At 35.7% G+C, this 27,520-nt stretch overlaps 1 protein-coding gene across 1 annotated transcript in view; it reads left to right on the top strand.

Moving 5' to 3' along the window:
- The window catches only part of LOC145260618 (uncharacterized), a 204,443-nt gene that overhangs the window by 153,668 nt on the left and 23,255 nt on the right, over positions 1-27,520 (top strand). The window contains exons 17-22 of the mRNA XM_080118930.1: positions 1,170-1,331; positions 4,572-4,887; positions 9,672-9,912; positions 15,310-15,496; positions 22,809-23,025; positions 24,310-24,384. Of these exons, the coding sequence (XP_079975056.1) occupies positions 1,170-1,331; positions 4,572-4,887; positions 9,672-9,912; positions 15,310-15,496; positions 22,809-23,025; positions 24,310-24,384 (1,198 nt within the window). The remainder of the gene's footprint in view (positions 1-1,169; positions 1,332-4,571; positions 4,888-9,671; positions 9,913-15,309; positions 15,497-22,808; positions 23,026-24,309; positions 24,385-27,520) is intronic.

Here is a 27,520-nt window from a genome sequence, read left to right as displayed (position 1 = left end):
CTGAAAAATGCAAAAAACGAAATGAAATTAATCAAAGGTTGTATAAAAGCATTCAAAATAAGAATCAAACAGGAAACAAACAGTCAGAAACTCGATTAATACTGAAAAAATAAGGGGGTATGATTATTTTTGAACATTGCAGATTTTATAAATAGCTGTATATTTCTTTTATTACAAGTATCCCGAGATTTTAAAATGACGAAAATGATCAGAAGAGGTTTATTAAGAATATGTATCAATATGGACGTAAACAATAAATTCTTACAAAGTTACACCTAATAAACTCAATTTTCAAGGAGGGGTATGAATAATATCGGGCACAAGTGTATATATATATATATATATATATATATATATATATATATGTGTGTGTGTGTGTGTGTGTGTGTGTGTGTGTTTGTATGTGCATATATATATGTATATATATGTGCATATATATATGTGTATATATATGTGTGTATATATATGTGTACATATATGTGTATATATATATATATGCGTATGTATATGTGTGTATATATATGTGTGTGTGTGTATATATATGTGTGTGTATATATATATGTGTGTGTATATATATGTGTATATATGTATATACATGTGTCTATATATGTGTATATATATATGTGTGTATATATATATATGTGTGTATATATATGTATATATATATATGTATATATACATGAAGAATAAAATACGTATAAATACGTTTTAAGTCAAAAACTGCAACGCGAAATTTTTTATAAAATAATCGAGTGTTTAATTTTTAAGAAATATATTTCGGAGTAAGACCCCATTTGTCAATCTTTTTTTTTTTTCTCTTTTTCTTCGATAAGATGTAGAGTGGAAGATAGTTCGACGAAGAGTCCACTTGATGTTGTTAACTGCGGAGTTTTTATGAAGCCGGGTAGGTGACGCGTGGTCGCGCATCTTAAAAATCTGGGTAGTTATTGTTTTGTTTATATCCGTTAGAAGCGCTGGGTGAAATTTGAAGAATAAAATACGTATAAATACATTTGAAGCCAAAAACTGCAACAAAAACAAACAAACAAAAAACTACCCATATATATATATATATATATATATATATATATATATATATATATATATATATATAATTTTTATCTTGTCATTGTCCCGCATTTTATTATTTCTATGTTATTTTCCTTCAGTTGCAAATTGAAGCGATCGTGAAACTACGTTCAAAAAGTGCGTTAACCAACGGTGACGTGATTAAAGCGACCACTGATATCTTCCTCGATGATAGCCAGGTGGAAAAGTCCGAATTATCGTTAACCGTGACCGACACTTTCAAGCCACACGTGACATCAGCGGTTCGTATTTTATTTTGTCTAAAGTTTTACACTTTACTTCGCTACAACACTATGATTCGCTATATAGCCGGCCTCGAGGCAAACACGTCACTTAAACCTGTAATTAATCAAGTCTGCGCCACAGACAATATGAGAGACCTATATGAGGAATTAGATCCAACAATTTTTTTCACGCGGCAAAATAAGCGTCGGCTGGAATTATCGATACCCCCGGGTAAGTACCGTCAGGCAGAGAAAGCTAAAATAGGTCGATTTCTGTGCAAATAATTCTTATCCCCTTCGATTCATAAACCATCATCATCATCATCATCATCATCATCATCATCATCATCATCATTAAGAAATTTAAAAAAATTTAATTTATAACATTGTATAATTAATTTTAAATGCTTCAATATTTTAAGTTATAAATTTATTATATTTTTTACTAGAATATCTTGTCCTTTACTTTTCCAGTTTTAACAACTAGTCCTTTACTTTTTCATGTTTAAACTTAACCATATTACTTTCCATGCTCGCATTTTTTTATTGTAATCCATGCTTTTTATAATATTGTATAATTATTAGTTTTCGTATGATACTTTGAAAACAATATTTTTTAAAACGTAAATGCATTTATTTTGATAGCTGAGCAGTGCAGCATAAAATGCTATTTTCAAATCAAGACTTAAAACAAATTACAGGTATTAACCGGCGGAAGAGTAACCCCCTTTGTGTGCAATAAATTATTCCTCTGATGTTGTTTACGTTTGGTTTTGTAACAAAGTATAATTATGTCCGCGTTTTTTTTTTCTTTGTATAAAGAAAAATGGTCAGTTTTAAAAACATTAAATATTAACATAAATAAATTTATTTGTCTTTGAAATTTCTTAACCCTCGTTGCTTCCGTTCAGTCTCGAAGGACAAAAAATACCTTCTGTAGGGGCAGCTGCACATGTAAACGTGAGGCAAGGGGTGCGCATTCCCAAGCACAATCAGCACTGTTTGAGTCCACTGGCAAGGAGAAGTCCAGGACAAATCTAAACAATGCCGAGATAAGCAGAGAGCACATACAGCACCTGGAAGTCCCAAATGGTCACCCATTTAGTAGTGACCAGATTCAACGTTGCTTAACTTTGGTGATCCAGGGGAAACCTGTGCGTCAACGTGATTATATCATATATTCTTAAATGTATATATAAAATATATACACATGTCTAACTTTATGTATAGAGAGATAAACATTCCATTTGTCGATATAATTTCAGTCTGGACACATATATCAAATCGATTGCCAAGGTCGCTGTGAAAATGGTAGGATCCTTCTACCGCACCAGTAGATATCTCATTCCTAATGCAATTCTTTACCTATATAAAAGCCAGGTACGGCCAATGATGGAGTAATGTTGTCACATCTTGGTAAGAGGTAATAGAAGCAGCTTATCCTGCCTTGACAGAGTTCAAAATAGACTTCGTAGCTCAGTGGGGGATGCCCTTTTCTCTTCCCTGTAACCTCTTTCCAATAGAAGAGACGTTGCGAGCCTGTCTCTGCTTTATCGTTATTTTCATGGCAAGTGCTCGTCTGAGCGTCTATGGTCCCCCCTCGCCAAAATTTCACGAAAAACACTCGTTTGGCCAAAGTCACTATCAATAATTTCCCACACTCCTTGTCTGCGCCTAGACTTAAATGTAGATTCCATGAACAAAGTTTCTTTCTTAGAACTGCACATCTGTGGAACTTTCTTTCGATTGCCTGCATTCCAGCTGACTACAATCTGATTGTCTTCAAGTCCAACGTAAACAAGTTCTTGGTGAACCGTCCCCCTAAGTAATCCAATTTACAAAATTCCCACTACTTATGTTTACTATGCTATAATCACATTGGCTAATGTATACCCATTAACTCTTATCCTTGAGTGGCCTGCTGGCCTTGATAAGTGGTTATTCCTGTGTAAAAAATATTACGATAACCCATCTTAACTTACGATAAGCTAAAAAAATGATGGCCAATGTTAAATTGTGCTAATCTCATCTAAAACTGCAAGGACTCATCTTGAATTATGATGATTATCTTAAATTACAATTGGCTAATCTTAAATTACAATGACTTGTCTTAAACTGCAATTAGCTCATTTAAAATTACGATGTTTCATCTTAAATTACGGCAGGCCCATCTTGAAGTATAATGACTGGTCTTAAATTAAGCACAGACATATCTTAAATTACAATGATCTAAATATGCATTTATTGTCCAACGTCCGGTATCACACACACACACACACACACACACACACACACACACACACACACACACACACACACACACACGCAATCATCATCATCATCATCATCATCATCATCATCATCATCATCACAGCAAACATTAATTAATGAGAAATGAATTACATCCCTTTATAGTCGCTCTTTATCAGTTAAAAAATCATTAAGACCATTTTCTCTCCAAAAATTTTCCAAACAAAAATAAAAATAAAACAAAACATGGCCGTCTGTTTACGGTTTCAAATTGGCTATTTTATTTTATAGTTTAAAAAGGTTATGTAAAGAGGAATCTCTGGGTTTTTTTTAATAAAGATTTTTTTTTTTAATTAAAAACAAATTTGTAAGTGAATTGACATCCGTTCATTTATAATTAATATTAAAAAATTCAGAAAAAACAAAACAAAAAAAAATCAATGTTCCTTGAAAAATCATGTACATCTTAAATTACCTCTTTTACTAATTTTTTTTTTATTTCGTCGTAATTCATTTTATTTTTATTAGTTTTATTCACAATGTGTTTTAAAAAATTTCAACTACCGTGGAATTTCCACGGGTTCTGCTAGTTCATCTTAAATTACAGCAGACCCATTTTAAAGTAAAACGACTCATCTTAAATTACGACAGGCCCACCGTAAAATTACAATGACTGATCTTCAATTACGACAGGTCCATCTTAAATTACAGCAATCTAAAATTATAACTGATCTTAAATTACGACAGGCCTATAGGCGTATTTTAAATTACGTATTTAAATTCCGATAAGTGCATTTGCGTATTTAAATTACGATAGCTGTATCTTAAATTACGGTGGCTTATCTTAATTTCGACAGGCCAATCTTAAATTATGATAGGCGTATCTTAAATTACGATATGCCAATTTTAAATAGGGATAGCTCCTCATAGATTACGATAGGCGCATCGTAAATTATATAGGCCAATCTATCACATAAAATCTGTCTCATATATTTGTCTATTTTGCAGGTGAATTCTACTTTCAATGAGACAATGTTACGCACCAACGGTAGCAATGCCTTCATAATGAAAATCGGACAAGTGGTCATCATTCCGGTCGTAATCTCCATCCCGCCCAACTCGACCGTACAAGTGAGTTTGGAAGCCATCATGCCCGTATCGGAAACGGTCGATATCACAGTACTCCACATGAAGTACGCTTCGTCAGGAGAGAACATCGCTCGCATAGGGGATGCGGAAGACCTGACACTCACGTTAAATTCCTCTAAGGGAACCTCCCAGAAAAATCGTGGTGTTCTTGATCTGGGCGTAGTCACAAACACAGGTATGAAAAGGGCCAAATACTCCCCAGTTCTTTTTCTTCAGATTTTTGGCAAAGAGTAAAGTGTCGTATCTGTTATGATACTGCACATTTTTTTTTCTGTCTTCGGTCAGCGTAGGAAATCTCTTTCTAGATTAAGAAAATTTTAATTGTTTTTTCTTACCCAGAGTGCTCCTTGTTGTGAAGCTGGATTTTCTCCACGTTAGACACTGTCCTTGTAAGGAGGTAAATAAATAAGCATGACATATGGGAATGCAAATGGCAATTCAAGGGTTAGAACTAAGGAAATTGTAATTTGGATGTAAAACAATACTATAAAACGAAATTAAAGATGACTGTGTTGTAGTCAACAGGGAAGCAGGCCTAGGGTATTGTGGTCCACGAATTAAAAGTTATCGGGAAGAAACTCTGTTCATGGAAGTTCTATTTCGTGTTAGATACACAAATAAATAAAGGAACGTCTTTGTAATAATGGTCATACCAAATCGTTTCGCGACTAACGGCATTTATCCATTACCCTGCTTTTAGAACTACGCTGGAAATCCACGAATAAACTCGGCCCGATTTAAGTGTTGATTTAAACGCTTTAAACTTATTTGTTTTATTTGTCTTAAGTAGAATTGCTCAGAAATCAAATGTTCCCTCTATATGAGGCTAGCAGGGAGAACTGACGTTTCCCGGGATTGAATTAGGATCAACGAATGTTCCACACCTCCAAAACTTTTATTGCCATCGAAATCGGTGAATTCGATCATTTCTCAATCAAATTGTTCGCCTGCTTTAGTCGTGCACCAGAAGAGAGAGCTTCACATGCCCCCTTACAGTGACTTAGTCCACAATACATTGCAGTCTACATTGCACTGTAGAGAACATGTAATGTTGTGACCCTTCGGGCTGTGATCATAGCGTAGTATCTGTGTTAACTGTGGCAAGGAGGACCAAGGGTCAAAATATCATTATTATTATTATTATTATTATTTATTATTATTATTATTTATTATTATTATTATTATTATTATTATTATTATTATTATTATTATTATTATTATTTATTATTATTATTATTTATTATTATTATTATTATTATTATTATTTATTATTATTATTATTTATTATTATTATTATTATTATTATTATTATTATTATTATTATTATTATTATTATTATTATTATTGACTCACATGGAGCTTTCACACAAGTCAACAAACAATCTGATTGGAAACCTGTGGCGTTCTCTGGAAGCTGAGTGACAACGAGTCTCCCCAGACGTCCAGCTCTCTTCACCTCCTTCGATAGCATTTACAAATGAATTTGCATCATCGCAACAGCCGCTTACCATTGATTTCTCGCTGGTAGTGGCTATTGGTTTATACTGGAATTTGAGTGGCACTCAGCCTCCCCAAGGTCCCAGTTCTCTTTGCGCTTTTCCAGCCGAGGTCTGGTTGGCGCTCGCTCCTCGGTCTTTCAGTCGTTATTGAACCTTCTCGGCCCTTTGGTATCACTTTTTTTGGGGGGGGGCGGTGATGAAACAATGGGGGAGGTGCTTGTAAATATGCAGTTTCAGTGTTCTTCATTCCCTGTAACGCTTATTCATTATATTGTCTTGTATTATTCTCCGCATTCAAGGGGTTTCCTTAATATTTTCAGTATCGTTAGTCGTTGTACTTTTGCAGTTTATTATTATTATTATTATTATTATTATTATTATTATTATTATTATTATTATTAATTGATTCGAGCAACGGCGGGTCGCTGGATCAATTATTACGATTAGAAAAATGAACAATTAAATTGAGAAAAAGTAATTGACATATAATAATATCGCAAAAGGAATGTGAAAATAGAAAATAGATGTAAACATGATTTTTGGTTTGCATAAACAAATAACTAGATTGGGGGACATCAGCTGTTGGAGATACGTAATGACACGTGATGAAATGTAGATTTGGGGAGATTCTAGGCAGTTGTTAGCTGGACATCAGAGGGAACGGAGGACTCAAGAGTTGGTCTCCATGACGCAGGGAGCTGCGTCATTTCAGGCATCCAAGATGTAAAGAACGTGTAATCTCTGAAAATGCCGGCAAAGTCATAAAAATAAATGTTCGTAAAAAATTCAGGTATGTGTTGTGTTATTTACATCTGTTAAAAAGAACTGTTTGTCTACAAATGTTTCGATACATTCACATCAATTGTTTCCTGTTAGAACTGTTGCATGAATGTTAAAATATACACACTAGACGATCAAATAAATGATACGACGTATATACATGCACGCATTTACACGGACATGAATATACAGATAAAAAGATAAACCAACTATTCAACATGTACGTCGATATAGAACATATTCATACACCTTCCTATATAACATAAGCCTTTTTCTTGTCGTAGATAAATTCGCATCGACGATGCGATATCGAACCTGGGTTATAGAAAAAAAAACACCTACTATTGATTTTATAAATTATTTTTATATAATGCTTGAATTAAAGTTTATAATGCAAAAGTCATGCATCATACTTCAATTGTGCTCTGAACTGAAACATTCATTTCGAACGTAACCCTGCCTTATCAAAGAACCTACTGTTGATTTTATACGCCAGGCTTTCTGCTTATGTGGTGATAAAACTTCTCAAATGCACTTGTGATGTTAGGCTGTATAAGGGTGTTAACTTTAGTCAAGATCGAACTGTTCCTTCTTTCATCATTTTTTCCATTAATCGATTTTCGGTACTTATCGGAGGCTTTCCGGTACAAAACTTATCTAAGAAGACCTACATAAAGTACATTTGTGTGTAATTCCCTCCTCCCAAATAACAACAACAAAAAACAAAAATCGACACAGCCGTTTCGGAGTCCACAGGGAACGAACTCACGCACAGCTACACATACACAGGCACACACTCAAAGTGTCTTTTATATATAAGTATAGATACATAGATATTTGAATATTTCATTAAAGTTTTGTTTACCTGTCAAACGTTTGATCAATACTGTTGTAAGTGCATTAATTCTCTTTTTCCCAATTGGTCGGTAAAACTGTTATTGCATTTCTTTTTTGTGGTCTTTTCTTGGTTTTAGCGGGTTCTAGGACAAGAATTCATTTAGTATGTGCTGTTAAGGTGTGGTCATTAAGAAAAAGTGCACCATTTTTTGTATAAGCCAATATATAGCTATGTCGAGGCCATCTTATTTTGAGCTTCGAATACTATGTACGTTTGAATATTTGGTCATGGTTAATTTGTAAGGGAAAGTATCCTCATGCAAGGTTGTTCCCACAAACTGTTTAGTGTTGAGCCATTCTGTAGAACAAAAGATGGCGCCAGTAGATCCAGTCGAAGAATCAATGTGGTCCCTGTTTCTGATTAGTTGATTGTCCTAACGCGTAGTTATAAATAAGATCGTCCAAATTCTGGAAGTCATATCCTACAATAATTATCAAAAACCTTTTTACAAAGAGGCCTTAGACACTCGATTATAAGGTCTTCTAAACAAATAGAATGCGATTATATATCTTTATGAAAAGTAATCCAAAGTTATACAGAAACTACACGGATTCTTTGTATTCCTGTTCGCCTAATTTTCGGCCGACAAGGGAGAAAGAAGCAATCTTGATAGAAGGTAGTGTCCCCAATGATGTAGGTTAAACAGAGCTCAAAGAGAAAAGATAATGAAATAATAAGGTCTTATGTATGACATGAAAAGAAACTGGAATCTTAGGAAGATCTCCATCATTGCAATAATTATACGAGCATTTGGAATAATGAAAAATAATTTCAAAAACTACCAGGTGCGGTTAACCAAGTGCAAGACTGACTCAAGCAATTGCAATTAAACTCTACCAGACTGTGTTACCGATATACCGGCAATTTCCGAAAATGTTATATACTGAGTTACCGCTAAACCGGTATTTTTCCGACCATGTGTTTTTTGTGTTGTCAGGGAGCTAAAAATAACTATCCAATCGCTGCTTAGCCTCGATTAAGTGCAAGCCTAATGTTCTGCAAATGACTTCCTTTGTTTTAGCGGAGTTGTGAGTTGTTTTGTAGACTAAAGTAGCCATGAAGCAAGCAAGTGACGAACCAAGCATTTTGACAGGTAAAAGAGTAAGACCAAGGAGTTTCACGGTGCAACAACTGTTGGATAAAGTGACAAATTCTGATTCAGATGAAGGCGTTTGTTTATGAATCAAGTAACGCTAGTGATGATGAATATATCGATGAAATGATGATAATTTTGATGATGCAAGTGGACCTCTGCATCAAGGAGGGATCCACCTGTTGGGCGGACTGGCACACGAGAGCTGAATGCTGGCGGCAAAAAAATGACTAACCTATTACAATTTTTTCACAATTGTGCCCAGGAGGCCAGGCACAGGGTCAAATTAGGTTCAGTAGCTCAGGTCTGGTAGGGTTAAGGGACGGTCAGAATCTTAAAAAGATCTCACGGTTAGAAATATCTGAGTTAGTGGGTGAATGTTTGGCATCAGGTAGGATGCTCCACCCCCATCTTGAACAAACTGTTGAGAAAATACGCCACTTTCAAACACATTTTTATTGAAATAGAAACAATTTGAAAACGAAGTCATATGATGAATTCATATTTTTGAGATGAGGATATATAATTATTTTTTGTATTATCTGGACTATCATTCTCATAAAAAAACTGATGAGAATTATATTCCAAATAATACAAAAAATAAATAAATCTTTGTTGTTCGTTTATCTAATCGCTACATGCTTGTGGTAAAATATTATTTTTATTTATTTTTTTTTTTACTTCTACAGGGGTCACGTACCGCAAGGGATTATACAGTGAAGATGACAACCTTCTCGTGGCAGAGGTCACTTTGCAAATGACCGACAGCCTGTCAAATACGAACAACGTAGTAAAAATCTTTCAACTCAAAGCCACAGTTGGACCTTTTATTGCGACTCTGGAAAATGACGTCACCGTTGAGAGAAGTATGAATGAAGAACCTAAAATCTTTTTTGAAGGTTTTCTCAACGACACTGGAAGACCTCTCAAGTAATTGTAAAATATGATCTTCTTTTGTTTATGAATTTCAAAACTGCATTTGTATCATATTTCTCTTAGTCTGTCTGTCTGTTTGACTTTGCGCCCGTTCAGCTTTTTTTTCCCGAAACTACTGAGCTCATCTGGTTAAAATATTATGATATCCGTTCGATGCACAGTTATTTGTCACTTTATCCAACAGTTGTTGCACCGTGAAACTCCTTCATCTCGCTCTTTTACCTATCGAAATGCTTGGTTCGTCACTCGTGAATTATATGGATTAATATTTAGGGTCGAATTTTTCTCAATAAAATACGACATCGATCTGGATAGATTTTGTATGCACTTTTGTTTTGATAAGGTGCGGCGAACTAAGTATTATGGCATCCGTTCGATGCACAATTAAACATGATTTAAATCTGTAGTATACATATATATATATGTATATAATGAATATATATGTATATTATATATATGTTTATATATATATGTATAGTATATATTTGTATATATGTATGCATAGTATATATATGTATATATGTATAGTATATAGATGTATATATGTATGCATAGTATATATATATATATATGTATATATATGTATAGTATATATATGTATGCACAGTATATATATGTATGGTATATATATATGTATAGTATATATATGTATAGTATATATATATGTATATATGTATGCACAGTATATATATATATATATGTATAGTATATATATGTATAGTATATATATTTATAGTATATATATATGTATGCACAGTATATATATGGATATATATATATATATATATATATATATATATATATATATATATATATGTATATTATGATTTCCAGAATGTGAGAGATTGTATATAATAAATTCAACAGCCAAACAACGTATATATATATATATATATATATATATATATATATATATATATATATATATATATATATATATATGTGTGTGTGTGTGTGTGTATGTATGTATGTATAGTATATATATGTGTATACATAGGTATGTATAGTACAATGGGGAAAGGAGTGGCTGGTTATTTTTAATGCATCTAAAACCAAGCTTCTTTTACATCATCAACGTTCTGATCCCCATCTGGCATCAATTAAAATTAATGGCTCTCGTCTTGGGGAGGCCTCAAGTTTTGACAGGCTTCTGGGCTTGACCTTTACTCCCGATCTTAAATGGAATACATAAATAAAACCTGTTGCCAAGGCCGCTGGAAAAATGGTCGGATCCTTCTATCGATCCAGTAGATATCTCACTGCTGATGCAATTCTCTATCTATATAAGAACCAGATACGTCCAAGGATGGAATACTGTTGCCACATATGGGCAGGAGCTGCTAGAAAAGACTTTTCCTGCCTTGACAGAGTTCAAAATAGACTTCGTGGCCTGGTGGGAGATGTCCTTTTCTCTTCGCTGAAACCTCTATCTCACAGAAGAGATGTTGCGAGTTTGTCTCTGCTTTATCGTTATTTTCATGAAGAGTGTTCAACTGAGCTTCAATCTATGGTCCCCCCTCGCCAAACTTTCACAAGAAACACTAGACTAGCTGAAAACATTATCAATAATTTTCCCCACTCTTTATCTGTACCTAAACCTTAACATAGATTCCATGATCAAAACTTCTTTCTTAGAACTGCACGCCGGTGGAATTGTCTTCCGTTTTCCTGCTTTCCAGCTTTCTATAATATGGTTGTCTTCAAGTCCAACGTGAACAAGTTTCTGATGAGCCGTTCCACTTAAGTTAACAAATTTACCGAACTTCCATTACTATCGATTACTATATTGTCCTTTTGACTACTCTACACTCTTTAACCCTTATCCTTGAGTGGCCTATCGGCCTTGATAAGTGGTGACGCCTATGTAAAAAAAAGAAAAGAAAGTATTATGGTATCCGTTCGATGCACAATTAAACATGATTTAAATCGGTAGTATATATATATATATATATATATATATAAATATATATATATATATATATATATATTTGTGCGTGTGTATATATATATGTATAGTGTATGTATAGTATATATGCGTGTGTATACATACCTATGCATAGTATATATATACTATACATACATATATATATACTATATATGTATATACACATATATATGATGAGAAATATGAAAATAGTATTCTTACAAAATAGAGAAATAAAAAGGAACAAACTGTATTATGTGTTCATCAACGTTTCGTCTTTATTTCGAGACTTCCTCTATATATGCTTATATATATATATATATATATATATATATAATATTATAGTTAATCGTCCCTATACTAATATATATATATATATTATATATATATATAATATATATATATATCATACATATATATATATATGTATATATATAATATATATATACATGTGTGTGTGTGTGGACTAACAAAGTATATATACTAACAAAGTATATATACTAACAAATATACCAGCGCTTCACAAGGGACTTTGCTATACACCAGGTATCCGCTTCACAGGCACCCTTGCAGTAAGTGAATGTTGTAAAAGCCACAAATGACCTTAACCTGGAATAATGGTGTGAACCATCCTTACCTAGAGGGGGAGCCATCATCATACCATATTTTGTCATGATTGGTCCAGTGGTATATATATATATATATATATATATATATATATATATATATATATATATATATATATATATATATACAAAGATATTTTCGTCCTACATCAAGGCTACTGATTGACTGGGGCAGGACAATCACTCTAGTTGTCCATTTGTCCATTTACACCAAAAGAAAGTAATACATAATACAATTAGAAGTACTTCTGCAGTTTACGAACCATGTTAGTTTTTAGATAAGATTTTCAAGTTTAAGTTCGATGTTTACGATATCTCTTGTTTATAAAATTGTTAGATGAAAGTCCCCTTAACCATTTTAAATTGGATTTCTGAATAATAATTTTATTATTTCAGCAGAGTTCGTGAACTCTGGAAATATCCAGTTAGAATATACAACTGCAACAAGTAAAAGTGTTACAGTAACCCTGAAAAGGGATTTACTTTTGTCCTACCACCGGAAGATGTGACACAAACTCGAAAGCTTGGTAGAATCAAGTTAGCACTTCTAAAGAAAAGGCATTCTGGTCTATTAAAATTGTCTACGTAGCTCTGTTGGTATTACCCGATCAGGATGTCTTTGAGAGTTGGCAATAAACCAATTCTTCCCAAGGAGGGAAGGCTATGTCTGAGAGGGTGGACAACCTAGGATAATCCAAGACTAATACCTCAGTTCGACAGATTAAAGGAGACAAAAATAGCCATTTTGTGATTGTCGAGAACGGATTCTCGACTGGTATTTTCCAGTCAAGAATTTCTGGGCTAGAGAAATTGCACAGAGCCTGGCCGAACTCATTTTCATATTAAAAGGCATGTTGTTTGTATACACGTGTAACAGCGTCGATGCGCATATACAAGTACTTGTGAAATGACGTTACAGGTAAGAAAAGGAGAAATAAAACGATCACGTTAGAGACGCGGATAACGTTCGAAATCACGTTCAAAGTGTGGATGACGTTAAAAAAGAGAATCACGTTAGGGACATCACAGCGGTGACGGGAGAATGAGAAAATAAATGTTGTTGTACAAAATAAAAAGCGAGTTGAAGTTCTTTCCTATTCTTGGTCCCTTTTGCGACGGAATATACAACATTACACAGATGAAATTTAAATTGTGTGGGGGCAAACAAAATCTTAGTATTTGAGAGGAAAAATTAACGGGTGCTAGTCAAACCAAAAACATCTTTATGTACGTACCCGTGACGGAAAGAAAATTTTGTATATCAAGGATCACATAAGTTTATAAGTAAAATTATCTTTATATAAAAAAATGGGAATTCGTAGGAATTACGATGATTTACAAGTCTGGGTTTAAACTTTATTTTACAATTTTTTTAATTTTGAAAATTAAAACTTTTATAAGATTCAGTACTCGGACACGAATGGGGACCGACCACAATATATATATATATATATATATATATATATATATATATATATATATATATATATGTGTGTGTGTGTGTGTGTGTGTGTGTGTGTGTGTGTGTGTGTGTGTACTAACAAAATATATATATACTAACAAATATACCAGCGCTTCACAAGGGACTTTGCTATACACCGGGTATTCGCTTCACAGGCGTCCATGCAGTAAGTGTATGTTGTAAGAGCCGCATATGACATTAACCTTGACCCTGAAAAATGGTATGCATCATCCCTAGTTGTGAGACCACCATCATGTCAGGTTTGATCATGATCTGTCCAGTGGCGTGGGCTGTAAGATGATTTACAAGTCTGAGTTTAAACTTTACTTTTGAAGAGCTACTTTAAAGAGAGGGATTGCCCTGTGATGAATTTTGAGAGTTTTTTCCCAAATGCTTCTCTCTTCATGTTAAGAATAAGTCTCTAAAATCTCGCAAAAATTGTAAAAATTTGGAATTATATTACCTGTTTGACGAACAATTCGCAAAATAGCGTCGAGTGAGATCAGCGATATTTTAGAATATTAAAATATTTATTAAAATGTACAACTACTGTAATTCTGCAAATTATCATGCATAGAAGATGACTTAAAACATTGTCTCATGTGATGACTACGGCTGTGACAACAGCATATCCTTTTCATTGTTTTGACTCTTTAGTATATATCCGTTAATATCTTATATATTTTTATATAGACTGATGTGATTCTCGGTTGATTGACTGTGTCTTACTGTGTCGGATATATGCAGGGCTCCTTCAGTCTTTAACAGACTATGAATATCCACGAAGGGGCGCCTGAAGTTTTTGTAGCAGGAGGTTCGCAATCTCCAACCACACATCTCCTGAGTCGACATTGTTAAATACCAGTGTCGAGTGAAGTGTATGTATAGGACGACTGGAAACAAATGCCGAGATAAGTGGAGAGCACATACAGCGCCTAGAATTCCAAAATGGTCACCCATCTGGTACTAACCAGGCTCAACGTTTCTTAACTTCGGTGATCTGACGAGAACCGGTGTGTCACTACGATTATGGAGTATATATCGGATATATACTTGAGAGTCAAAACAATGAAAAGAATATTCTGTTGTCTCAGCTCTAACGATGACTAGCTAGGAAATGAATACGGAAGTAGGTTAATTGAAATTTGAAACTGCAGAAACGCAAAATCTAGCCGCTAGATCAAAATTATACTAGTTAAATACCAAACAATTCGAAACAAAACCTCTAAACTCAATGAGAAAGCCGCTAAATTGGAAACACTGTTAATATACCTAATATGTATTCACACATGTTTTTAACTACCCGTGAATTTCTTTTTCAACTTTGGTTTCATAAAAGGGTGGTCATTCTGTTAATTTTATTCGGCTATGTTTTTCAGTGACCATTTCATGACAGTCTATTCTATAATCAAGCACGAGAACACGTCCACAGCCGAACTTCATCCAGCATTTGCCCATTTTTATCTGCCACCGTTCGTCCAGTTTGATGACCAACTCATTTCAAACATGACCGGCGGCCCTATCACAAAGATTTACGACGCCGATTCTGGACAATTGACCATTAAGGTAAAAAAAAACACATCAATCTATCTATCTATCTATCTATCTATCTATCTATCTATCTATCTATCTATCTATCTGTCTGTCTGACTGTCTCTCTGTCTGTCTACGAGGGTCTTTCCAAAAGTAAGTTCTCCTATTTTTTAACTAAAAATCTAAAATGCTAAAGAGCTACGAAGATGAGAGTGGTATCATTAAATTAAGCAACCTTTTATGCTCCAAAATTCATTTTTCTACATAACCATCACCATTCTTAATGAACTTTTTACAAGCCTCTTTTGATACCTCGGTCTTAAATGCTTGGGGCGCGCTTTGTCATTCACACCTCTGTCGCCATCTACAAACTCATGTCCTAACTGTGCTGACATCAACTGCATCGGTTTCTGTAAACGTTTAAAGGCGCCTGTGAATGTTGATCGGTGAAATTTTTTTTTTCTGTGTGACGGATGTCTGCTTCTTACGTACTTCCATGACAGGGGTTGCTTTTTTTTCCGAGTCTCACATCGTCAATAACTGCCACAGCGAGGTTACTCTTTCGGGTCATCATAACCCGTCATCATAATAATGCAATTCATAACCAGTCATCATTAGAATGCAATTTGCAATCCCTCTTCTGATCCATTCGGGCGGATTAAAAAATAGGAGACATTACTTTTGGAACGTCCCTCGTATCTCACTCTCTCTCTCTCTTTCTTTCTTTCTCTCTCGATATATATATATATATATATATATATATATATATATCGAGAGAGAAAGAAAGAAATATATATATATATATATCGAGAGAGAAAGAAAGAAAGAGAGAGAGAGTGAGATATATATCATATAAAATGAACTTTGTGTGTGTGCCTGCGTATGCGTGCCTGTCTGTGAGTTCATTCCCTACGAACTCATAAACGGCTGGGCCGAGTTATTTGACATTTTACACAACTGTAATTTTGTTATACATGGAAGGGGTAGATTCTGGCCATTAAAGGAACAACGTAAATAAGTTTGAAAATAATATTTATTAAAGGAAAAGGCTAGAATTGAATCCAGTAATCAAATTTTAAAAATGATTGCTATTTAGATGCGATCCCATGAATTTAGTGAATTGCTATTATAGTAGAAATGATTATAAAACAAAGATAGGTCAGTTAGGAATAATAGACAATGGATTGAGGAATTTTCTTTGTGTTGCCAAAAGGCGGGTTGGAGTCATTTTTAATATGTAAAACCCACGTGAAAAAATATTCACGTGTCTGAGCACGTTTTGGCGTCACAAAGAAAGATAGATCCAATATATTCAGTTAAGAGAGTTCGGAATCAGTCAGTTCAGTCAGAGTCGGAAGTGAGTTCGGAACAGTCAGAGGAGGAGAGTTAGCTAAGCCCCTTTTGGAAGCGAAAGAAAGGGTGACAAGACAATGTAATTCTGCAAGGCATTCGAATATCTATCATCATCATCATCCTCATCATCATCATAACCAGCTGGAATAAATGTCACCATGTAATTTATAAAGGGCAAAGTGTGTGTATATGTTTGTATGTCTCGAAAAACTTTCGACGGAATTGACGTAACCTGATCAAACTGGTATTGTTTTAAACCTCGAATCTTCGGACGACAAATATCGAAAAATTAGCCAAAACATTAATTCCTTCACCCTAAACTCAGCCGTTTTGTACAAGGAGGGGGCGATCTTTGCGTCGCGATTTCAGCAAGTTATCGTTCCCTTTTTGATTGACTGCGGTTACTACTTCTGACGTTCGTGACTTCCGGTCGCGCCATAGAAACATCGACTAAGACGTCAGGTTTTTTTTTCTCCTTCGTGTTACGTGTTCGAGCCTGACTGTCTACCACCACTTTGTTTTTACACCTCTGCCTAGTGTTGTTTTGATTTCTCCCACCCCGCTACTACCACTTTTTACACCACCTAAACACCCGGGCAACGCCGGGCACCCCCGCTAGTCATCTTTCAACCGAAAAGGTAATGCGTTTATGTGAGTCGTCTTTCTAAAAGAACATTGTATTTAACACCCTCTTTTCAAAGTGTTAACTGTCTGTCCCACTCTTTCATAGTTTGTCCCCATCATCAATAATAAATTCCCTTCTCTGTGTTAAAAAAAAAACAGTCCACTGTTACATCTATATCCCTTCTACTACAAATAATTACCTCAACAAGTAATTGTCATCATGGTCGCCGTCACAGTGTATTATCCTCTATTATAGACTAGCCTGGGTGCCCGGCGTTGCCCGGGTATTTAGAGGTGGGTGTTGAGCAAAAAAAAAAAAATGTGGTAGTAGCCAGGCAGGCTCGATCCCGTACAGCGAAGGAGGAAGAGAACGTGAAAAAAAACAACATGTCTTTGCTGTTGCATCTATTGCCAAACTGGAATAAGGCTAGACAATCAAAAAGAGGGAATGTCTTTCGAAAATATCGGCGAAAAAAAAACGACCTCTCCCTGTAGAAAAGTGCCAAGTTAAGGGTGAAGGAATTAATGTTTTTAGCCAAATTTTTTATATTTCTCGTTCGAAGGGTTGAGCTTCAAAACGATATCGATCTCGTGAAAATCTGCCGCCTCTGTGGAAAGTTACATACATATACATCTAAACAGACAGGTGAGATTTATATTAAAGAAGATGTCTCATCCTCCGATATGTACACCCGCTGTTAAACATTTTATGTACATGGCTGTATCTTTAGAGAGGTTTTGTATCGGAATGTCTTCGATAAGTAGCGATAATCCAAATAATCTGATGAAAGAAAGAACGGACGATTTTGATCAAAGTTAACACTTTATACAGCCTAACAAGTATATTTGAGAAGTTTTATCACCATACAAGCAAAACGGCCCAGCATATAAAATCAAGAGTATGTTCTTTGGCAGTGCCGCGTTCAAAATGAATGATTTTATTTAAAACACAATTGATCTATGGCATTTGGCCTTTTCATTTTAAACTTAAATTCAAGCCATTAACACACCTTTTAGGCCCCTGCCTCTCGGTCTTTCTGTCTGTCTATCTATTCCACTTTTTATTGAAAACTAATGGGCAAATAAGCCTGAAATGCCAACATTGAAAACTAATGGGCCAATCAGCAATTATGTCAAACATAATTTCAATAGTAGGTTCTTTGATATGACAGAGGCGCGTTCAAAATGAATGTTTCTATATAGACCGCAATTGAACGATGACAGCTGACATTTGCATTTTAAGCTTTAATTCAAACTATTATATATAAAATAATTTTATAAAACCAACAGTAGGTTTACTACAGTGCAATGTAGACTACAATGCGGGAGGCATGTGAAGCGTCCTCCCAATACACCGCGATGGGTTCCTAACTAGAGCAATCAATCAATCAATTTGTTTAGTTTATAGAAATGAGAGAACGACACAATGGAGGTTTCATTCTATATTGACAAACAACTTTATTTGTCATTTTCGTTAGTAGCTTTGGTAGAAGAGAGAAACGTATTAGTAAAAGAGTTAATTGAAAGAAAGAGAAAAGTGTTCAAGGTTTTTAAAGATAGATTTAATATCATGCCGGCTGGTTGAAGAAGAGAATAGTTCAGTGTTCGTGCGCGCATGTGTTCATAGCTAGTAGTCGCCGGGGCAAAAGAGAAAGGACAAAGGCGTCAGTGTACTAATGTGTTGTGAGTATGAGTTGTATCAATGAGAGTAGTTCTGTGGAATGATAAATAAAGTTCGCGTGGGTACCGCACGTGGAAATAAATGGTAGTTTGAGAAGAACCATAGCTAGCTCATTGTACTCACGTCCTGCCTGGGGTCACAGCCCCAGGCAGAGTCTGATCCCAGGCAGGGCCAGGATCTAACAGGATTAAAGGTTCCTGATTTCGCCTTTTATATACTCGGTCACGTGATTGAGAGCTGGCTTGTGATTGGACAAGCCAGGAGGAAATGGATTGCAAATCTCGAGTCGTGAGAAGTAGCTTCTGCCTGTGATTGTAGCGGCTGCTACAAGTTCGCTGCACTTTATCATGACAAAACCCTTGCTAAATTTCAGGCTGATTGATTGGCGCATTAGTTTTCAAGAAAACGTGGGATGGATAGACAGACAGAAAGACCGAGAGACAGAGGGCATAAGAGAAATATAAGAAACTACTATAGATTCGCACTTACTTGTCTAAAATAATAGTGCACATGCAAATGTTTTAATGATATATAGATCTTTACAAATAAATTGTAATGGTGTGACCCTTTGGGCTGTGATCATAGCGCAGTATCTGTGTTAACTGTGGCAAGCAGAGCCAAGGGTCAAAACATTATTATTGTTATTATTATTATTATTATTATTATTATTATTATTATTATTATTGGCTCACATGGAGCTTTCACACAAGTCAACAGACGATCTGATTGGAAACCTGTGGTGTTCTCTGGAAGCTGAGTGACAACAAGTCTCCCCAGACGTCCAGCTCTCACCACCTCCTTCGATAGCATTTGCAAATGAATTTGCATCATCGCAACAGCCGCTTACCATTGATTTCTCGCTGGTAGTGGCCATTGGTTTATACTGGAATTTGAGTGACACTCAGCTTCCCCAAGGTCCCAGTTCTCTTTGCGCTTGTCCAGCCGAGGTCTAGTTGGCGCTCTCTCCTCGGTCTTTCAGTCCTTCTTGGCCATTCTCGGCCCTTTGGTATCACATTTTTATTGGGGGGAACGGTGATGAAACAATGGGGGGAGTCTTAAGGGGGGTGTAGAACTTATAGATATGCAGTTTCGGTGTTTTTCATTCCCTGTAACGATTATTCGTTATATTGTCTTGTATTATTCTCCGCATTCAAGGATTTTCCTTATTATTTCAGTCGTTTTCATTATCGTTAGTCATTGTACTTTTGCAGTTATTCCTCTGATTCCAATTTCTGACATTCTTTTTTCGAAGTTTTTCGGAATTGTTCCTAGTGCTCCTACTATTATCGGTACTATTTGGACTTTCTTCATCATCCAACTCCCTTTTCATTATTATTATTATTATTATTATTATTAGTATTATTATTATTACTAATTGATTCGAGCGACGGCGGGTCGCTGGATTAATTATTATGATTGGCATATAATAATATCGCAGAAAGAATGTGAAAATAGTAAACAGATGTAAACATGATTTTGGTTTGCATAAACAAATAACTAGATTAGGGGACATCAGTTGTTGGTCTGAGACACGTACTGACACGTGATGAAATATAGATTTGGGGAGATTCTAGGCAGTCGTTAGCTGGACATCAGAGAGAACAGACGTCTCAAAAAAGGAGAGTTGATCTCCTTGATGCAGGGAGCGGCGTCATTTCATACAGCTAAGATGTGAAAACGTGTAATCTCTGAAAATGCCAGCCGAATCATGGAAATAAATGTTCGTAAATAATTCAGGTATGTGTTGTGTTATTTACATCTGTTAAAAAGAACTGTTTGTCTACAACTGTTTCGATACGTCCACGTCAATCGTTTTCTGTTAGAACTGTTGAATAAATGTTAAAATATACACACTAGACGATCAACTAATGATACAACGTATCTACATACACGCATTTGCACGTACACGAATATACAGAGAAAAAAATCAACTATTTAACATGTACGTCGTTATGGAATATATTCACATACACATTATACAACATACCCATTTTTAGAGCCCTATAATAAAACATAAATATTTACACTTTTCCTAGATCGTCTTACTGCTCCAGAAATTATCTCACTTCTTACACAATCATGTGCCAAATACGACCTAAGATGGAGTACTGGCAAGGAGTTGTACAGGGTGCCACAAAGTCACGCACCAATGTTAATATTTATTTTTTATCAATATAATATTTTAATTTCTGGGGTCACATTAAGCAAATTGTTTCTTCAACGAAGATTCGTGATTTGGATCATCTGAAGAGTCGTATTATTGATGCTTGTCTTCAAATTGATGGTGATGCTGATTTACTGAATCGTGTCTATATGAACTTTGAATTTCGTATTGGCTCGTGCATAGCTGCAAACGGCGAACATATCGAGCAATTGTAATCCTTGTAAAGAACTTTGAATTTGAATAAATGTTACTACTATAACTTTTTTAATTTTTTAACTTTTTTAATTAACATTGGTGCGTGACTTTGTGGCCACCCTGTATAGAGCACTCTTACCTATCTTGATATGGTATAAAACTGACCTGGAAATCTTGTGGGCGATATCATTTTCTCTCCGCTACTTCTTTCACACAGAATAGACGTTGTGAGTCTATACTTGGTCTATCGTTATTTTCATGGCAAGTGCTCGACTTAGCTTCAATCTATGCTTCCTGTAAAACATTCATAACGAAAGAAAACAAGTCTTTCTACAACTACCATCAACAAGTTTCCTTACTCTTCATCTGTGATGGGAGCATGGTCAGAGAGCTCTGAAAAAATATGAAGTGTGAACAGCACTAGAATGGAATGCATGTCATAAGTTGAGGAAGATATGACCATCCACTCTCTCAGAAAAGTTGAAAGTAAGACTCGTTATGGCCACAGTAAGAACAGTCCTTCTCTATGGTGCTGAGGCATGGACTCTTACAAATGCGCTAAAGAAGAGACTGGATGGCTGTTACAGACGGATGCTCAGGATGGCCCTCAATACATCATGGAAGAGACGCGCAGCAAACCAGCAGCTTTATGGTGATCTGCCACCAGTATCACTCAAAGTACAGTAGAGAAAGATGATAGCAGCGAGTCTCTGCATGAGACGCAGCGAAGAGGAAGCTAGACAGCTCGTTCTCTGGATACCAACAGATGGACACCCAAACCGTGGTAGAAGAAGAATGACCTACATTGACAACCTGCTACAGGACACACGATTGGAAAGTGCTCGAGACCTGCAAACTGTCATGCGAGATCGAGTGAACTGGAGAAGTCATGTGGATTTGGTGGTGAAGCGTCCTGAAAGATGATGATGATGATGAGGAGGAGGAGGAGGAGGAGGGGAGGAGGAGGAGGAGGGGAGGAGGAGGAGGAGGAGGAGGATGGGGGAGGAGGAGAAGAATTATCTGTGCCTAAAACTAAACAAAATTCACAAGCAAAAGTTTCTTTCGTATAACTATCTGTCCGTGGAACACAATCCTGTGGAGCTGCTTCCCAGCTGACTATAACATGGTCGTTTTCAAGTCCAATGTAAGCAAGTTCTTGATGGGCCTTACTCTTAAGTAATCAAATTCTCCTCAAGTTCCATCATCATCGATTATCAGAGTGTGTGAAGCATTATCCTCGACTGGCTTTAGGGCATTGGTAAGTGGTGACCCCCTAATAAAAAAAACCCTGTACGCCATGTTAATAGGACTTTGTTTTTATCTTTCAGTTTGATCATCTTTTCTTTACCGACATTATATCATTCTCCTTCGCCGTAGTCCGACGACCCAATGCCACTGCATCACGGTCCCTGGTAAACAGCACCGTCCCGTTCGAGGCCGGCGGCTACATGATTCACCGGCCAGGCAGTACCCACCCCAACGGCACTTACTTCTTCAGTCAAATGGATGCCCTAATGTTCGCGGTTCAGTTTCCACCGGTTGTTGGTAAATATAAGTGATTTCCTTTCAATTTTCTTTTATTCTTTTCATTTGTTGGTTTACATTAAGTTTAACATATTTCTCCATTATAGAAACTAACAAATGCGTGTTACTGTTGTAACGAAATACCTGTGTTACCTACGAATGAACGTATCCATACACAATAAATACCGTATGACAATGCCATAAGTCGGGAGTCGATATCCGGTGGACCAACCAAGGTTGTTCGTTGGCTGGACGAACAAACTCGCATTTTATGTTTTTGTTAATATATTTTTCTATTCTAGTCACGTGTTTTGTTTTCCTTGTAAAAGGTTATAACACTGGTGAACAAGGATTCGAAAGTATGTGCTCACGAAAATTTTCTCTGACACTTGCAAATGTGGATTCGATCATCAAGGGATACCGCGTCTCAATAAGTCTAGTTAACCACGAAATTGTAAATTAATATAATAATTTCCCCCACTCTTTATCTGTGCCTAAACCCAAACGTAGATTCCATGAATAAAGTTTCTTTCTTAGAACTGCACGCCTGTGGAACTGTCTTCCGTTTGCCTGATTTCCAGCTGACTACAATATGGTTATCTTCAAGTCCAATGTAAACAAGTTCTTGATGAGCTGTTCCACTTAAGTTAACAAATTTACCGAATTTCAATTACTAACGATTACTATATTGTTCAATTGACTGCTATATATTATTTAACCCTTATCCTCGAGTGGCCTATGGGCCTTAATAAATGATGATACCTATGTACAAAAAAACAAACTACCCCTCGCCCAAAAATAATTGTAGTGTAAACAGACTTGCGTCACACCAAATAGTTATGAATGGTCAAAGAGGATGGAAAGACCGAGGGGGAAAAGCAATAACTCACACTTTTGTGTGTTCTTGTTAATACGTTTTTCTACTCTATTTTCTTTGTGACCCTTTAAGCAGGAATATAACAGTTACAAAATATAACACACTATCCTCAACAGGGTAGTAATGCCCGGGGGGATAATGTGATTACGAACAAATATGTACTAGGCGGCCCTTCCTAAAGGACGAGCTAAAACCAAGGAAGGATGGCGACATGATGATTAAACAGATGCAAGGAGGAAGTAATTCCTGGAAGGAAGGTGTCATGTCAAACAAGCATATACTACGTTGACTCTTCCATCCAATGAGGAGGAAATTCATGGGAGGATCTGTCTTGGTGAGACCCAATTACCATAGAAATTTAACATGTTAAATGTTGAAAATAGGGCGGACCAATTGGCTTATCTTATTCCTTATGGTTTCCATTTTAGACACGTGCGGCGGAAAACTGGATTTTTCTCCTTGTCAAGTTATAGCATCTCCAGAATCCAAATATGAAAACGGAGGTAAGTACCAGAATAAAAACTAACACATAAAACTATGTAGCAATAGGAAGTCGACCAGCGGTAATCGTGACACCCTGCACTGGATGGAACACTAGTGTCTGTAGGTATTAAAAAATTATTATAGTAATCAGCATATAAACTATATATATATATATATATATATATATATATACTATATATACTAATATATATGCTGTTACTATAATAATTTTAATAATAAGTTTAATAATAAACACTAGAGGCGCTAGTGTTTCATCCTTTCGTGAATTATCAGTGCAGGGTATCACGTTTACCGCCGGTCAGGAGATTCGAACCTGGCCACGAAGCAATCTCTGACTCCATTAGCCAGGAACAAACCACACGGCAAACATTAACCGCGAGAAATAGCGTTGAAATTTAAACATTTATTTTTAAAATGTTGAGACGTCCGTCCAGAGTTATCTAATGATTATAACATCATGATCTGCTCATGCAAACTTAAGTGACCGACTTATATATATATATATATATATATATATATATATATATATATATATATATGTGTATGTATGTAAAATATTTTTGACTCCTAATGGGGGTATGAAACGAATGGATTCGCCAACCATTTTTATAACCAACGGCTGTGCTAAAACAACCAATGAAAACGTTTCAAAATTATTATAAAAATTGTCGAATTTTGGATTCAATCAGTTCGCCGTTAACTACGCCACGGACCGCATTTGATTCTTGGCCGCCATCTTGGTTTCTGATCTGAACTACGCCGCCATCTTTGTTCAACACAGTGTCTCAAAACTTAACAGATTATGCGCCCAGCCACCGTCTTTTCTTTGACGGATCGGAATCTAAATTCGAATTGTGGCAGGTAAAATTTCGGGGATATCTAAGGATTCGAAAACTACACAAAGTCATACAATCTACAACAGAGAATCCAAACGACCCCGAGTTTCTCGAAAAGAACGCGACTGTTTTTGCAGAACTGATTCAATGTTTAGACGATAGAAGTCTGTCGCTGATTATAAGAGACGCATTGGATGATGGGAGGAAAGCATTGAACATATTAAGAAAACATTATTTATCAAAAGGGAAACCGAAAATAATATCCCTACATACAGAATTAACGTCTTTGAAACGTAACGAGGATGAAACGATTACCGACTACCTTATAAGGGCAGAAACAACCGCCAATGCCTTAAAACTCTTAGTGAAATAATAAGCGATAGCTTGTTGATATCAATGATCCTCAAGGGACTTCCAGCCGATTTTAAACTGTTATAACTCAGAAAGACAACCCCTTAAATTTCAGCGAATTTAAAGTGGCACTGAGCAGTTACGAAGAGACTAATCGTATGCTCGTGGACAAATATAACTCCAGCAATATTATGAAGTTCAAAAATGCTTCTCGAAAGCAGACACCACCAAATTACGCACCTCACCGCAACGTATTCTCCAAAAGTAATTTTCCTAAGAAAAAGAATAAAATTATCTGCTATAATTGTGGACGACTCAACCACAAAAGTTTCCAATGTCGATATAAACGCTCTAAAATGGACTCCGTAAAAAACGTTGAGAACTTTGAGGAAGAACATACATTTCTATTCACATATAACTTTGACAATACCACAAACGGTAAAAATCTCCTTGTAGACTGTGGTGCTACAGCACACGTTATCACCAAGGAATCTGATTTTATTAATTTTGATTCAAACTTTAATCGTCAAAGTCATTTTGTCGAACTTGCCGACGGTAGTCAAATAGATGATATAGTCTTGAAAAGAGGTGATGCTAAAATATCCCTAAAAAAATAATAAAGGCGAAATCTGTAGCTGTATTCTAAAAAATGCTTTGTTCATACCTACATTTAAGCAAGACATATTTTCCGTGCAGGCTGCAATTAAACAAGGCGCGAATATACAATTTGGCCAAAATACATCAAAATTGATATACCCCAATGGAACTGTATTTGACATTAAAGAAAATGGCCGACTATATTATTTAAAAAGTATGGTTCCCTCAAAAACTGCCTGTCACGACTTGGAAACCTGGCATAAAATTCTAGGACACTGCAATACAGCTGATATTAAAAAATTACCAAATGTAGTCGAAGGCATGAAAATAATACCTTCAGACGATCTCTCAAATTGTGATTTGTGTGCACAGGGGAAAATGACAAAAGATATAACGCCAGACAAACAAGCTATGAAAGGCTTGTGCATTGTGACTTAGCAGGTCCGATCAGCCCGATGGGGAGAAATAATCTAAGGTACGTTTTGAACTTTGTTGATGATTTTTCCGGTTTAATTATGGTTTATTTTCTAAAAAACAAATCCGACACTATCCTCACCACTCAAAAATATTATTTAGCTGATGTTTCCCCGTACGGTTCAGTAAAATGTATTCGCTTAGACAATGGGGCTGAATTTACTAGTAAAGACTTTGAACTTCTATTAATTAATCACCGTATTAAACACGAGAAATCAGCGCCGTATTCCCCCTTCCAAAATGGCACCGCTGAAAGGGCATGGCGAACCCTTTTTGAGATGACAAGATGCCTACTTATCGAAACGAAATTAGCGCATGGGTTATGGAATACGCTTTAATGGCAGCAGCATATATCAGAAATAGATCGTTCAATAAGAGGCTAGGAAAAACGCCGTATGAAGCGTTTTGCGGTGTAAAACCTAAAATGAACAGAATGCATCTGATTGTTTTGCATTTATAGAAAACACCAGTAAACTAAATACTAAAAGTGAAAGAGTTACTTTCGTAGGTTACGATAAAAATAGCCCGGCATACTTCATCTACTTCCCAAATCAAAATGCCATAAAAAGGGTTAGATGTGTAAAATTCAGTGATACATTAACTTTAAAAAATGGCGATCCAGTGGATGAAAAACGTGAAATATTACCTAGCATCTTAATCGATCACAATGAAAATATTAATAACGACGACAATTACAGTAGAACTTCTAACGAAAATATTAACCAGACACGTCGATACCAAATAAGGGAGCGAAAAAGGCCAGACTTCTTACAAATTGAAAAGATACAAGATTACGTTGTTGATTACTGTTATTCGTTGAACAGCGCACCGAAAAGTTATAATGAGGCGATTAATTCAGAAAATCACCATGAATGGG

This window comes from Euprymna scolopes, chromosome 36 (genome assembly GCF_053919585.1).
Source record: "Euprymna scolopes isolate OS-2025 chromosome 36, ASM5391958v1, whole genome shotgun sequence".
NCBI lineage: Eukaryota > Metazoa > Mollusca > Cephalopoda > Sepiida > Sepiolidae > Euprymna > Euprymna scolopes.
This window is presented reverse-complemented; position numbering and strand designations above follow the sequence as displayed.